The sequence below is a fragment of the Poeciliopsis prolifica genome, unplaced genomic scaffold (assembly GCF_027474105.1).
Source record: "Poeciliopsis prolifica strain line A6 unplaced genomic scaffold, Auburn_PproV2 SCAFFOLD036, whole genome shotgun sequence".
In the NCBI taxonomy this organism is placed as follows: domain Eukaryota; kingdom Metazoa; phylum Chordata; class Actinopteri; order Cyprinodontiformes; family Poeciliidae; genus Poeciliopsis; species Poeciliopsis prolifica.
Window position 1 is genome coordinate 2,293,111 of NW_026562411.1, and position 14,728 is coordinate 2,307,838.

The 14,728-nt window shown below is 43.4% G+C and overlaps 1 protein-coding gene across 1 annotated transcript in view; it reads left to right on the forward strand.

The window, feature by feature from the left end:
* Window positions 1-1,982: 1,982 nt before the first annotated feature.
* The window catches only part of slc39a10 (solute carrier family 39 member 10), a 121,029-nt gene continuing 108,283 nt past the window's right edge, over window positions 1,983-14,728 (forward strand). The window contains exon 1 of the mRNA XM_055052963.1: window positions 1,983-2,042. Coding sequence (XP_054908938.1) covers window positions 2,040-2,042 — 3 coding nt within the window. The 5' untranslated portion in view covers window positions 1,983-2,039. The remainder of the gene's footprint in view (window positions 2,043-14,728) is intronic.

Sequence of the window (14,728 nt, forward strand, 5' to 3'; positions counted from 1 at the left end):
TCATTCAGTTTATGTATGACCATTTTTTACTCGGTTAAAAACGTTGTTAGTTCAGAGAACCGATTTCATTTAAACGCAGCAGGAAGTCCCAAAAACTGCAGGATATAACATGGATGCTCACTTATAATTAATAACATATTACTGTAAAAATCGCCTCCACCAGTGGAAACTCAGAGACTTTACTGATTCGTTGATATCTGGCATTTAATTATTTCCCCTCAGATGAACCACAGCTATCGTAATTCTGCCATCTCCCTTCAGGAGTGTAAAAATCCCAGCATTAAAGAAGCGTTCGGTATAAAGTGAATATTTTCATGCGCCGCTGTAAGTCGGGGTTGGAGGTGATTTTTTGAAGAAGATTAGAATTGAATTTGAAAGAAAAGCAGAAGAAGGATCCTGCAGTGATGATTAACTGATGGAAATTCACAGGAGCGTTAACCTCTGGAGCAAGTGGCTGTGAAGCCGACGTCAGCGCTGCGGTTCGGACCGGATCCGAAACGCGGTGCAGGCGGGTCCGGAGAAACCCAGAAACAAATATGCAGAGTGAGGATTTGCAGTGAGCAGATCTGCTGTGTGTGCAGCTCAGATGGATGGTGGACATAAAGATTACCAAACAAAACAAAGCAAAGTTTTAATTACTCTTGTTCTCCGACTGCTCTGCTGCTAATTCCCCCGCTGAGCAGCTCTGATCCCGTTTCTGTTAAAATGACAAAACGCTTTGGAAACGCCACCGTTCTGCCACTTCCACCAGCTCTCGCTTCCCAACATTAGAGCTTAAATTAGATCTCTGTCTGCGAGGTTAGCTGAGGTTAAACTGTAACTACTGTACCGCCCCTCAGTTAAGCATAAACATATTCGGTATCCATGGCAAAATCTTGGTAAAACAGAAACACCTGGACTCCAGGTGTTTCTGGTACATAGGTAGGTCCCCTACGCTCCTGGATAAACATAAACATGTAGTAAATGACAAAAAATCCGATTCACTTCGATTTGATTGAAAAACACCTGATTAATAACAATCCAGTAGCAGTCAGTGTTACTCCAACTCTGTGTCTCTGACTGAAGAAACTGACTGTCAACATGCTAGCAGCTCAATATCTCAGCAGCAGATGTGGTTGAACAAACAAGTCCTGGACGACACCGTCAGTGAGCAAGCTCTGCTGATCCACCTCATTTGCTTTTGCTTTAAATGTCTGTCTGGCTGAAGTCAGGCAGAGAGATGCTGGAGTAGGGGATATGATGTTCTATCGAACCTCTCTTTTCGGTTCAATAGAACATCATATCCACGGATGGAAGAGATGATTCAAACTTTCTTCTTCTCTTTTCCAACTCTTCTGAAGTTTGGGGTCAAAGTTCAGGTATTACTTCAAATAAACCACATTGTTGACATGTTTATACATTATAGCTGTCAAAATGTAAAACAAATTAGAGCAAAAATCACTCCAGCATCTAAAACCAGAGGGAATAGTTATCCAAAGGTAAAAGTTATGAATTAAAGTCTAGAAAATGAACAAATGAGGTTGGAACGTCGCAGTTCTGCAGGAAAATGGAGTTGAATCACACAAATCCTTCTGTGCTTTATTATTGCCAACCATATCGCCTTTTAATATCAATATATTTCACTCTGAGTTATAAATGTACACAAAGTGAGTTTCAGTAACTATTTTACATGTTTTGGTTATTAATCCCGCCTCACACTGCCACCTTCTGGCCGCTGCAGATATGACATTCTGCTCTAAACTTACAAAATTACTGACATTAAAGAGGTGATGTAATATTTCATGTTCACAAACATGAATTGTGTAAAAATGCCTGATGTTCCCCTCAGATCAGACAAACAGACTCAATTTCCATTTGGACTCTTTTTCTGTCTTTGACTCGTATCAGGCGGCTCGTCTTCAGCTCTGTCCCTTCGCCTCTCCAGCTCCCTCAGTATATGCCTCTCTCCAATCACCGCTCCTCTGCTCCTGCCTTCTGCCCTGCTTTTTCTAGCTGCCATAGATCATCATCGCCATGAGCATCATCCTCTCTTGACTCACATGGTAATTGCCTTTTTTCCTCCATTCTTGCCAACAGTCTTGCTCTCATCGGAATCAACTGATTCTGACAAGAAGGGAGCAGAAATCATTTTAATAACCAGGCTCCTTAAAGGGACACAGTGAAAAACAGACAGCAGTGTTTTGGCTTATTTACTCTTTGTTTTCATTGACCATATACAGGCCCAATTTGACGTCTCAAAAATAATTTTACATAACAGAAACACAGATTTTTTTCTTTTGTGTATTTCGCAAAACTGCAATGGAAACACTATTTTTCTCGACACACGAGTTGCGTGATCAACAACTGGATTTTACTACTGGCGGAAACCATGAAGAAGAAGACAAAAGGGAAATAGTTAGAGGATAATGGCGTGGAGTGTTTAATAACTTATCATGTGAACAAACTTATTCACGTGTGATTTTAATGTGTTTTTTATTTATTGGAAAAACTGCAATTATGAAATTGTGCTTGACATGGAACATTTGGTGCTGATGGTCAAAGCAAAAAGAATCAGAAATTTGTGGATTAATCAGAGATTTTCTATGAAAAGCTTGAAAACAAAAAAAGTTAAACATTTTTTGGAAATTTGCAAGTTTTGCAATTTGCTAATTTGGAAGATTTTTTTGCAACTTTTCAACCTTTAAAACACAGTAAATTACTTGGAAGCTAAATTTCTTGCGCGAAGTTGGCACGGAAGTTGGCACGGAAGCTGGCGCGAGGCTAGCTCGAAGGCTAGCGCTGACGCTAGCGCGAAGATAGCTCAAAGGCTAGCGCAATGCTAGCTCGAAGGCTAGCGGGAAGGCTAGTGCGAAGCTAACGCAGAGCTAGCTCAAAGGCTAGCGCCGACGCTAGCTCGAAGGCTAGCACAGACGCTAGCGCGAATGCTAGCGCGAAGCTAGCTCAAAGGCTAGCTTGAAGGCTAGCGCCGACACTAGCGCGAAGCTAGCACAGACGCTAGCTCAAAGGCTAGCGCCAATGCTAGCGCGAAGCTAGCTCAAAGGCTAGCGCCGACGCTAGCGCCGACGCTAGCGCCGACACTGGCGCGAACCTAGCAAAGACGCTAGCTCGAAAACTAGCGCGGACGCTAGCGCAGACGTTAGCCCGAAGGCTAGCGCGGACGTTAGCGCGAAGCTAGCTCGAAGGCTAGCGCGGAGGCTAGCGCCGATGCTAGCGCCGACACTGGCGCGAACCTAGCGAAGACGCTAGCTCAAAGGCTAGCCCGGACGCTAGCGCCGATGCTAGCGCGAAGCTAGCTTGAAGGCTAGCGCCGACACTAGCGCGAAGCTAGCGCAAACGCTAGCTCGAAGGCTAGCGCCGACGCTAGTGCCAAGCTAGCTCAAAGGCTAGTGCCGACGCTAGCGCAAAGCTAGCGCAATGCTAGCTCAAAGGCTAGCGGGAAGGCTAGTGCGAAGCTAGCGCGGACGCTAGCGCGAAGCTAGCACAGACGCTAGCTCAAAGGCTAGCGCCAATGCTAGCGCGAAGCTAGCTCAAAGGCTAGCGCCGACACTAGCGCGAAGCTAGCGCAGACGCTAGCGCGAAGCTAGCACAGGCGCTAGCGCGAATTTAGCGCAAATCTAGCGCGAAGTAAGCTCAAAGGCTAGCTTGAAGGCTAGCACCGAGGCTAGCGCCGACACTAGCGCGAAGCTAGCACAGACGCTAGCTCAAAGGCTAGCGCCAATGCTAGCGCGAAGCTAGCTCAAAGGCTAGCGCCGACACTAGCGCGAAGCTAGCGCAGACGTTAGCTCGAAGGTTAGCGCGGACGCTAGCGCAAAGCTAGCTCAAAGGCTAGTGCCGACGCTAGCGCAAAGCTAGCGCAGACGCTAGCTCGAAGGCTAGCCCGGACGCTAGCGCCGATGCTAGCGCGGACGCTAGCGCCGACGCTAGCTCGAAGGCTAGCCCGGACGCTAGCGCCGACGCTAGCGCGAAACTGGCTCGAAGGCTAGCGCCGGCGCTAGCGCAGACGCTAGCTCGAAGCTAGCGCAAAGCTAGCTCGAAGGCTAGCGGACGCTAGCGCGACGCTAGCGCGGACGCTAGCGCAGAAGCTAGCGCATATGCTAGCTCCAAGGCTAGTGCCGACGCTAGCGCAAAGCTAGCTCGAAGGCTAGCGCTGACGCTAGCGCGAAGCTAGCACAGGCGCTAGCGCGAATTTAGCGCAAATCTAGCGCGAAGTAAGTTCAAAGGCTAGCTTGAAGGCTAGCACCGAGGCTAGCGCCGACACTAGTGCGAAGCTAGCGCAGACGCTAGCTCGAAGGCTACGCCGACGCTAGTGCCAAGCTAGCTCAAAGGCTAGCGCCGACGCTAGCGCGAAGCTAGCGCAGACGCTAGCTCGAAGGCTAGCCCGGACGCTAGCGCCGATGCTAGCGTGAAGCTAGCGCAGACGCTAGCTCGAAGGCTAGCGTGCACGCTAGCGCCGACGCTAGCTCGAAACTGGCTCGAAGGCTAGCGCCGGCGCTAGCGCAGACGCTAGCTCGAAGCTAGCGCAAAGCTAGCGCAAAGCTAGCTCGAAGGCTAGCGCGGACGCTAGCGCGGAAGCTAGCGCATATGCTAGCTTTAAGTCTAGCGCCGACGCTAGCGCGAAGCTACCGCAGACGCTAGCGCGAAGCTACCGCAGACGCTAGCTTGAAGGCTAGTGCCGACGTTATCGCGGAAGCTAGCGCGAAGCTAGCGCAGATGCTAGTTCGAAGGCTAGTGCCGACGCTAGCTCAAAGCTAGCTCGAAGGCTAGCGCCGAATCTAGCTCGAATGCTAGCGCCGACGCTAGCGCGAAGCTAGCTTCGACGCTAGCGCAAAGCTAGCGTCGCGGCTACAGGAACGTGGAGAGACTTACCGGCTCGGTTACAGGCTAGGCTACCATGCTAATGCTAAAGGTAAAGGTATCATTAATCATCAGTCCTATGAATAAAGGAAAATTGAGTAAATTTATTTCAGAAGTGATTATCAATCTGGGATCTTTTTTCATTAATATATTATCTATTTTCTACAGGAGATCTCAAATGTATATTTTAGTTTATTAGGTCCTGTAAATTCTGGGGCATCACTATATTTACACTGGCCCTATTTTATACATATAAATATTTTTTTAATGAAACATCAATTTGATAAAAGGAGCTTATATCATTGTATTCTGTTTTTACCTCAGGGTGAAGTGAGCGTCCCTTTCTACCTTTTAACACTGGAGTTTCATCCTTCTTGTAAGTTTGAAAGAAATGCCATAATTCCAAAGGACGGCAGCAAAACTAATATGTGTCAGATGAAATGCTGCTGGAATAAACTGTTTCATTATTCATGGTACGGGCATATCAACATGATCCACAGTAATTCTCATTTTAAATATTCATCAGGCAGAGGAAAAGGCGACGTCAGGTAACTTGGCTGAAGAGGACCAGACAGATTTTTGTGGTACACAAGTGAAAATATGCAGTCATTCTCCTTCTGGCGTTTAATTTGAAGTATATTTATTTGTAAATGTATTTTAACTTTGTAGATTGCAAATAAGTGAACTGCAAGAGGAAAGGAAAGAAAAAAGAATGACACAAAATTGAAAAATTAACCTTATATTGGCCTAAAATGTATTTCTGCTTAAACATTAGCAGAAATATCAGAAGCCAGTGTTTTAAGTTTTATAAAATACTTCAGATTTAATGATAGTCCCTAATTTTAATCACCTCAAATCTTCCCAGGATGGAATAATACTCTCATCCCTACAGCTAAGCTTGATACACTTTCGTTCCAGATTATTTTTCTGCATCTGTCTTCATCCCAGGCAGCCATGTTGAGCCTATTGAATTATGACAGAAGGATTTCCCCTGTTTTCCACTCATACTGTTGAGAAGTCTTCTCAAATAATTCAATCAGGCCATAAGATCAGAGGATTTTTTTCTCTTTTCCTGAGACGGTTGGAGGCCTTTTGGCCAATCTCCAGCAAACAGTTACGTGCTTATTAAGGAGAAATGACCTTTATGCCACAAAGGTCTGATCGGAAGACCACAACACTGAAGATTTCTTTCTTTCAGCCAGGGCCACAAAGAAACCCCGAATCTAATTCAGTTTGTTCGGCAGCTAGTTGAGAAACTCTGCCTGTGGTTCTTTCATTTCCAGAAGTCCTGGGGTTGCTCTGGTCTTTGATGTGGTCATTTCAACAGAAATTGCTGGTCTTTGGACAAGCTGTGGGAGCTGAAAGCCGTTGACCTGTCTGCCGCCTCGCCTCGCTCCACATAAACACGTCACTGCGAGGAAAAGCTGCCGATGACGCTGCTCCACTCTAAATGTCCAAACATCGAGTGAAGCAGCAAACAGTTTAGATTTATTGGGTCTATACATTTAATAAGCAAATTTAATAAGATGCATCCAATACTGTGAACAGCCATCTTGACTAACTGTCATGGCAGATGCTATGGAGTTGCTATGAGAACAATAAACAAGCTTAGAACTAGATCTCACATCGTCGTTATCTAACTTATAAACGATATCAGTACAAGTTCTCTTCCGGCCTCCGTGATGAATATCAGTGATATTTACTGTAGTACTTACTGCTGAATTAGCAATATTACCTCAGCTAATGTTGCTTTTTTTTATCGTAAAAGCATAAATGTATGCTAAAAGTAGCAACATGTTTGTTGCTCTTGCCATTACTTAGCAACCTATGCAGAGTTGGTATATTATACCAACTATTTGTCATATTTGTCAGCTGGTTTTAGCTACTATGCTGCATGTGCTGTACAACCTATTGATTGTGCAGGAGACTCCACTTCTGCTTGTCAAACATCTACAGTTGTATAACTGCTCATCTGCGAGTTCAGACGATGAGTATTTGGGTTTAAAGTGACAAGAGGCTTTGAAACAGCTGATTGTGAAAGAACATCTCATGATTTTGTGCAGAAGAATTTCATGAACATGTTTAGTTTGACCTGCAGACCTTTTCTAACCTGTTCAGGGACGCATACTGAAATAGTTCACCTCTGAAAATCCACACAAGAAGCCCCAGGAGGCTGGGTGGATAGAAAACGCAACTTGTCCTCTAGTTAGTTGTAATTTTTCACACTGGAGCCAAAGACAGCAGACATGCTGCCTACTGGATAATTAATAAGCCCCGCAGCCTGTTCTTGGATGATGAAGCAGCGTAACCACGCCGTGTTCCCGCTGGATTCTTGTTAGGGAACAATGACATGAAACTGTGACTTCACACATGCTTTCTTTACCAGACACACACAGTTATTCAGGAAGCAGGAAAATCTCAGCCAAGAAACGAAGCAGAGGAAAAACAGGAGGAACCAGGAAATACGAAAATATTCAGAATTAGTTTATATCAAGTGAGCTTTTCTGGGAATGATGGACAATATTTGGCAAAAAGTGTAGCTAATTCTGTGAAACAAAGTAAACTGAAGCGTTTTGTTCATTTTTACTTCACTTTTTTTTTTTAGAAACCTTGAATTAATAATTCATAACTTGTTTGACACAAAGATCCATCTTTATGTTTATCTTCCAACGTGTCCAGTGAGGAGGATTATAACAGAGTTAAAAACAATACAAACAAAATAATAAATGATTAAAAAATTCCCCAAAAATGATGTTCTTCCAAGTCCAGGAACATTCATTCTGCTGGTGATCTGCAGGATGAGCATCTGGAGCACGAAACGTGATCGGCGCCATCTTGGTAGGCAAGTGCAGGTCATGGATGACCCCTGGATGACCCCTGGCTTCCAGACCAACTAAAACTAAAACATACTGTTCATGTCTGGGAGGAAGACACATGAACAAAATGGCTGCCGTCGAGATCGTATGAGACAGCAGTGGACAAGCTGATCAAAATGAACAAACATCAAGAGTGCAGACAAATCCTTGGACAGAAACGACAAATAAAATGCATTAGGAAGACAAAATTGTCCTTCAAAAGAAGGGACAGTTAAAACATCAGACTGCAGACTTTTATCGTTTTTGGTAGAAAGAGAAAAAAATGATAACGCAAATGGAAATGACTGAGCTTGTTTTAATTTATTATTTGATTTATTGCAACAGGTCTAGATTTTACATTCAGGAGGTTTTTGAAACGTCTCGTTTTCCAGACACCAAAAACCATTAACTTATTGCCATAAAAAACTGCTGGCTGGTTTATTTATTTTAGCATTTTTCTGTTTTTAGACGCAGCAAAAAATGACAAAAATGGGCAAATTTTGCATAACGAATCCAAATTCTAAACCGTTGTCATTCATAATGCTGTGTGCTGCTGACAGATCCAGATTAAAGCTGTTTTTCTATGGTTTTAGTCTCATTTGGTCGTAGGTTTTGGGTCGTGCGCGCAGGCTGGGGCGAGTTGCTGACTTGGTGGCAGGTGAATAGACTGCTGTTAACATCAGTTTCTGTCTGGGACTCGTCTGTGTCAAGCATTAGATTAGTCTCGTCGCCTATAGCCCTTTGGACAACAGCGTGTTTGTTCGCATTGTAATGCCGTTATCTCTCTTTCTCTCCCTCCTCTAATCTGGACACCTAACAGCCACCCGAGTAAGCGCTTCTGACAAGCTTGTGCACAAATTGAATTTTTCTTCCCCTATCCCTTTCGATTTATAATTCCCTCTCTCGGCCCGACGAGCAAACTCAATTTCTGACCCTTTAGACAAAAGGCTGAGATAAAGCAATTAGTTTGTGATTCTGTGAGAGCTCCTGGCTCGGCTGACCCGACAGCGCCGAGGCACTAAGAGCCGCACAAACCGGGGTGACGGCGGTCACCGGCTGACAAACACGGCCCTACAGAGATGAACTCTGAGTCACCGGCAACAGAGAAATGCAGCCCAAACAGAAAGGAAACTTCACTTTAACAGCATCCAGAGTCCAGACACTTTCCCTGATTTGTCTCACCTGTAAGTCTTTGGTCAGCAGCGTGACCCCTACAAGCTGCCGTTTCAATCTCTCAAAAGGAAAGTCGGGTTTTTCTGCACTTTCACACTTTGAATTGACAATCGTCTGAATTAACCTTATGAGAAGATCTGAGTGAGAAATGTTGAAGATGACAGAGACGGTTTTCCTCCACATCAGCTGCTGTTGGATGAAATGCAGAAAACAGGAAATAATTTACATAAACATCAGGCCATACAAATAAGTAGCATTTAGTGGTGGGCAATTCTTATTTATTGTGATAAATTCTAATTGGATGTTTGATCATTTGCAAATTAATAGTGAGATTATTTTCTCTCCCATTTGTTCAATAAATTTCAGTAAGTTTTGAAAATATGATGGAGTGCAGTTCCTGTGTGCATACCTCACCCTTCTTTGTGTCTGGGGTCATAAACTTGCACAGAACTAATATGAATGTTTCTCAACAGCATTATTTGTTTTTGTGGGGCTGTAATTGCTTCGTCATGCAGTTTCCTAAACAGGAAGTAATACGTCGTCTCTTTTGTTGTTTTCATACAACATTGCAGTAAACTTTACGTTCGAACTGCCGAGCCCCACAACCAGAAATCATATTTATTACATATTTACGTCATAAACTACTAATTTATGGCTAAAGAGAAGCAACTGGACATGTAAATGTTGTTTTTAGGCTCTGATATGTATAAATAGAGGATCACTGCTGGTTTTGCGGTGATTTTGTGTTCAAGATTATGAAAGATGTTGGTTGAGACAAATTTATGATTTCCATTTACTTGATCCACAGCTTTGATACTGTGGATCATTGAATGTTGGTGTATCAGACCAGGAAGTTGACTGGTTTACACTTTGGATGGTAGATTTTGGTAAAACGTCGTCTGGCGTCCCTCAGGGCTCAGATTTGGACCCCATTTAGATGCACTTGGTAGAACCTGATGCTAAATTTAATCTCTATGCTGATGATACGACCATTTATTGTTGCGTCTTCAGGTTATGATGTTGAACAACATCTTATAGACTTAAAAATGGTTTTATATTATTTCTAGAACAAAATTAATTAGTTTTTAATGGCAGGAAGATGCATGAGATTAGGAAACACAATCAGCAAGTTTTGTGGCCAGTATGTTGGGTTTTTTGCTGGTTCTGTTGATCTTCCAGTCAGCTGATATTGTGCTTTAGATTCATTCAGAGCTTCTGTTGAACAACCAAAACTATAAACTTGATCTAAACCGCAAAACTTCACCATGTAGCTTTGACACAGAAGTGGTAACATTGACAAAATGAGACCTAAAAACAGTTTATAGCAGTAAAATTTACAAGTATTGAGACGTAAAAATACACATCAGTTTTATAACAGCGCCCCCAGTGGCTGGATGAATGAACAGGTTGTAGGCTGGGTGAACTACAGTTTATTTTCCTTGTTTAATTTCCGTGTCACACAGTCTGAGCTGTGACATGAAGCCAGAGAGGACCAGAAGTCGCCCGGTCAAAACTGCAGCATGAGAATTAAATTTGGCCAATGCAGGAGCAAACTGAGGGTTCAGAGAGCCACACATGGCACGGGGATTTGTTCAGAAACACAGTTAACTGGCAGTCTGGCAGGACAGATATGGATGTAGCAGAACTGATGAGCTTCTCAGTCATTATCTTCCAGTGGAGAGCTCGGGGTACTGGCTGCATTTTCTCCCTCCACACTCTTATCTTTCAGTATTGTTAAGGAAATAATTTTCTGCTCCTTCAGGAAGGTATTTCTAATGATTTCCCCATGAGATAATGGCTGAGTTGGTGCAGCGGGACGCCACTCTGTTGATGAGAATGCTGCCGCATGCTGGGCTGCGGGGAGCATCCGTGTCAGAACGGTCACTGGGAATTATCTGTATGGATGTTGGCGGTTTAACTACACAGAGCAAATCCTGTGGGCTCGGCAGCGCTATCTGCCCTGGCGCCGATCAGAGTCAAAAGCATGGGCAGCATGGGCAGAGCGCCCCGCTGCCGCTCTCTGCCAGGGAACCGTGAACCGTTCCCACAGCACACTGACACATTCTCTTTGAGCTGATCCAAAACGGCGCCGGCTAATTTGCTGACCTGAAAGGGAATGTTTTCATAAATACAAATTCATCTTTTTACAATCCAAACCTCCATGATGTCTTGATGAAAGAGCCTCAAACGAGACTCTGCAAGGACATGGAGTCACGTCCCCGGAGCCGGACTAGCTGGCTGACAGAGAGCCGCACTTTGTTTACATTTGACATTTAATGGCAGATATGCTGAGAGCAAGTCTGCTGGGCCGGTTTTACCTTCACAACTGCTACGAATGTGCTTTCTAATATCGAGAAAACACTGTCACGCAATTGGGATGTTTCCATTAAATGAGAAATGCAATGAGCCTTATCACAGCGGCTGATGCCCATTCTGCATCATAGCACGGCTATCACGTGCTTAGCCGTCTCACAAACACAAGCTAATGTACATGCATTAGTAAACATATGCTGACGTAGCGCTAGGCTACACTGTTTACTATACTATACTATAGTTTACTATAGCAGACTGTACAGTAAACTAAGGTTAGAACAAGCAGTGTATGTTTTGTCTGAGGTCTGAGGGGAGCAACAACTCGTCAAAGTGTCACCGAATGTTTTCCACAAAACTCACCATGTTGTTGTAGTGAAGAGACTTTATCGATCTCCTCCCTGAGCTTCTGTTTCCGTCTGGGGAAATTCACCAAAACCAGCCAAAGAGAACCAGGAGGCGGGTCTTATCGCTGTCAATCATCCGCATGTAGTTGATGCTAAGTGTACAGTACTAATGGCGGAGAAATAACTAGCTATTACTGGAAAGCCGTTTGCCTGCTGGAATCACTGACTATGCTAATTAGCATTAGCATCCTGCTAATGGGGAGAAGTTGTAGCGATAGCAGAACGTAAGGAAGGGGATGAGCAGCGCCACGTGAAAAAACTTATATAAAGTATTAAATCTGAAAATATTAACGTCAAATTCCCATGTGGCTTTTTTTTAGAAGTGTATGTATTATTAACATTTTACAGCAAACAAAATAAAAGCAAAATGTAAAAAACAGTAGAAGATTAAGGCCACAGAGAAATAGAATAGAGATATTTACACTCAGCAATGTCGCAATATTTTAAAATCCCTGTTTTTACCTTTCCTAATTAGTTTCATGAAGTCGATGATAAACAGCCGAAAAGAGCAGAACAGAGTTTATTTCATCCTTATGTAGGTCATGCTAGTCACCAATTCTTCATCTAAAACAGACACTTTGTCATTCAGACTTCAGGAAGGATCCAGAAATCAATTCAAATGAATGATAGCTGGAAATGGAGCAAAGCTTTGAGCCTGCAATGTAAAAACAAGAAGTGTGACTGTAACACTGCTGAGTACAAAACTAATCTCTCCTTTTCATGCCTGAACTCAGCTTTACTCCAATAAATCAAGCAATATATTAGCATATCTGCTCTTCACCGCAGCCAACAGCAGATCGTATCGCTGCTGAGTTATGTGCCATCATGTCTGAGGTGTTAACAGCAAACCAAGTGGAAATCAAGGAGGGCCACATTACACAACATGAAAAGATGAATTGGGTTTTATTTAATCTACACTGACGGCTTAGCTAACAGCTAACGACACCAGTTGAGTTTGTGACTCCAATTTTAATAAATATTCATTAGATCGCAATCTAACATGCATTAGACCTCAATTATTCTTTGCAAATGTATAAAAATACCCCAAACACAGAAGTTGGTGTTTCTCTGAAAAAATGACTTAGAAATGTTTTTATATATATATTTTGTTGAGGGAAAAAAAGAAAAGTTTATTGGTCTTCGAGTGGGCAACTAATTATCACAATGATCAGTTGGGCAATTTATCACCCAGGAAACTTTGTTTGCATGCTTGTCTTTATTTTCATTATCGATGAATATTTTAATAGGCAAATAGCACTAACCGTAAAGTGATAGGAAATGTTTGCAGCAGATCTTCTTATTTTGTGATTGTCGTCATCTAAACGATTTTTGTGAAACACGCAGCTGCTTCGTTTCCGGCGCGGTGCGGGTTGCGTTGCGGTGCGGGTTGCGTTGCGGTGCGGGTTGCGTTGCGGTGCGGGTTGCGTTGCGGTGCGGGTTGCGTTGCGGTGCGGGTTGCGGCGCGGCGTGGGCGGGACACAGCCGGCGTTTTGAACGTCCTCTGGACATCGTCTACAAAGCCCGGCTTTGCGTCTCCAGGAGACTTTGGGAGACGATTCTTCCTCATTCAGCTCAGGTTCCAAGGTCGCCAGGCAGGATAATGAGGTTTTAGTATCCAGTGACTCCCTTCAGCTTGATTAGTTATGTAAAACAGCCAGACATAAGTTATTGACTTTCCGGGAGGGACCGTGTTGGCTTTTGAAAATTGAAATTTGGTTTGCGTTATCAGCTGAATAAGTTTTTCTATTTTCTTTCAGAAACACCTTGACCTACCGCGGGTTTCTGAGAGCAATCAGCCCAAAATGTGCTTCCTGATTCAAATGAAGCAGCGTCTGGTGTTGTCAATTAGCCTGGCTAAAAGATCGAGAGGCTGGATTTAAACTGTTAATGTCACCTGGAATTCAAAAACTGAGTTTAAAACTCAGATAAAAACATTCTAAAAGAATCAGTTAATGGATTTCAGTAATCAAATTAAAGCGAAACTCATTATGAGGATTCAATGGACCCGGACTGATGTTAAGCATTTCTTTCTGTTAATTTGAATGAAAGTTCACTTTTAATTTCTCAGAAAAATGAAGTCAGATTAGTGGCCTTGAGCAAAGTTGTTTTAATGTTCGTCAAAAACCAAACAAATTGGAGCTTTTCTTGCAATTTTTCTGTATAAATGCTTTGCTAATTTCACTGACACATGCAGGACATGGTCAGTAAAACCATCGTTCACTTGGGGATGAAACGTTTTTTCATGTCTGTCATCTGACTAAATCTAACCGTCCGTCAGTTAAAACTCACATTCACAATCTTTTTGGAGATTTCCAGCTACACATTTGGAACTACATCACAAATTGCACAAGACAACAAAAATAATCCGCCCGGCCTTCAAGACGTGACATGTCAGCTCTAACAGGTGACGGCCATTAAAACAGCGGGACTCGGGTTCCTGCCTGCGCCTCCCTGGACGTGTTGATGGCGCGGAAGATGGCGGAGCGCGGAGCCGTCCTGCAGAGCAGGCGGGGAAATGGACGAGCCTGACAGGTTCTTTCACCTCGTTAACCACAGACCTTCATGCCTGGAGTCACCTTCCTGTCTCACGTTCAGCTTCCTCTGTCCTGAACCATTCAGATCTTATCAAAAGGAGAGAGCTCGGCTCCAAAACCTGGATCTGATTCACCAAGAGGGTTTGTTCCTGCTGAGAGACGCTGAAGAGACTTTCAGCAGGGTTTCCAAACACACAGGGGATCCTTTGATTTATTTTGGCTATTTTTAACCTTTCCAGACAAAAGTCAAGAAACAAAAATGCTGAAAAACAAAAGCTAAACTTCATAAGTCGAGAGCGGACGTTTTCAGCGTGTAATTCTCCTCTTGGTTTCCCTGAGATGATCTGGAGAAAACAACCTTTGATAGTTTATTGTCTCAAAATTGTCTTAATCTCAAGAAAACAGTCAAAGTTAACTGTCGGGAAGTTAACTCCTTATTTTCAGAAACACTATATTTTCTCTACTTCAGTAAAAAACAAGCTGAGCAAAACAAATTAAGCAAACGAATAAAAAAACAAGAAGAAACTAACCCAGACATAAAAAACTTATATTTAAAGTGTGGACCCGATAAAGCGTAGGACACAGTCCAGTTCCT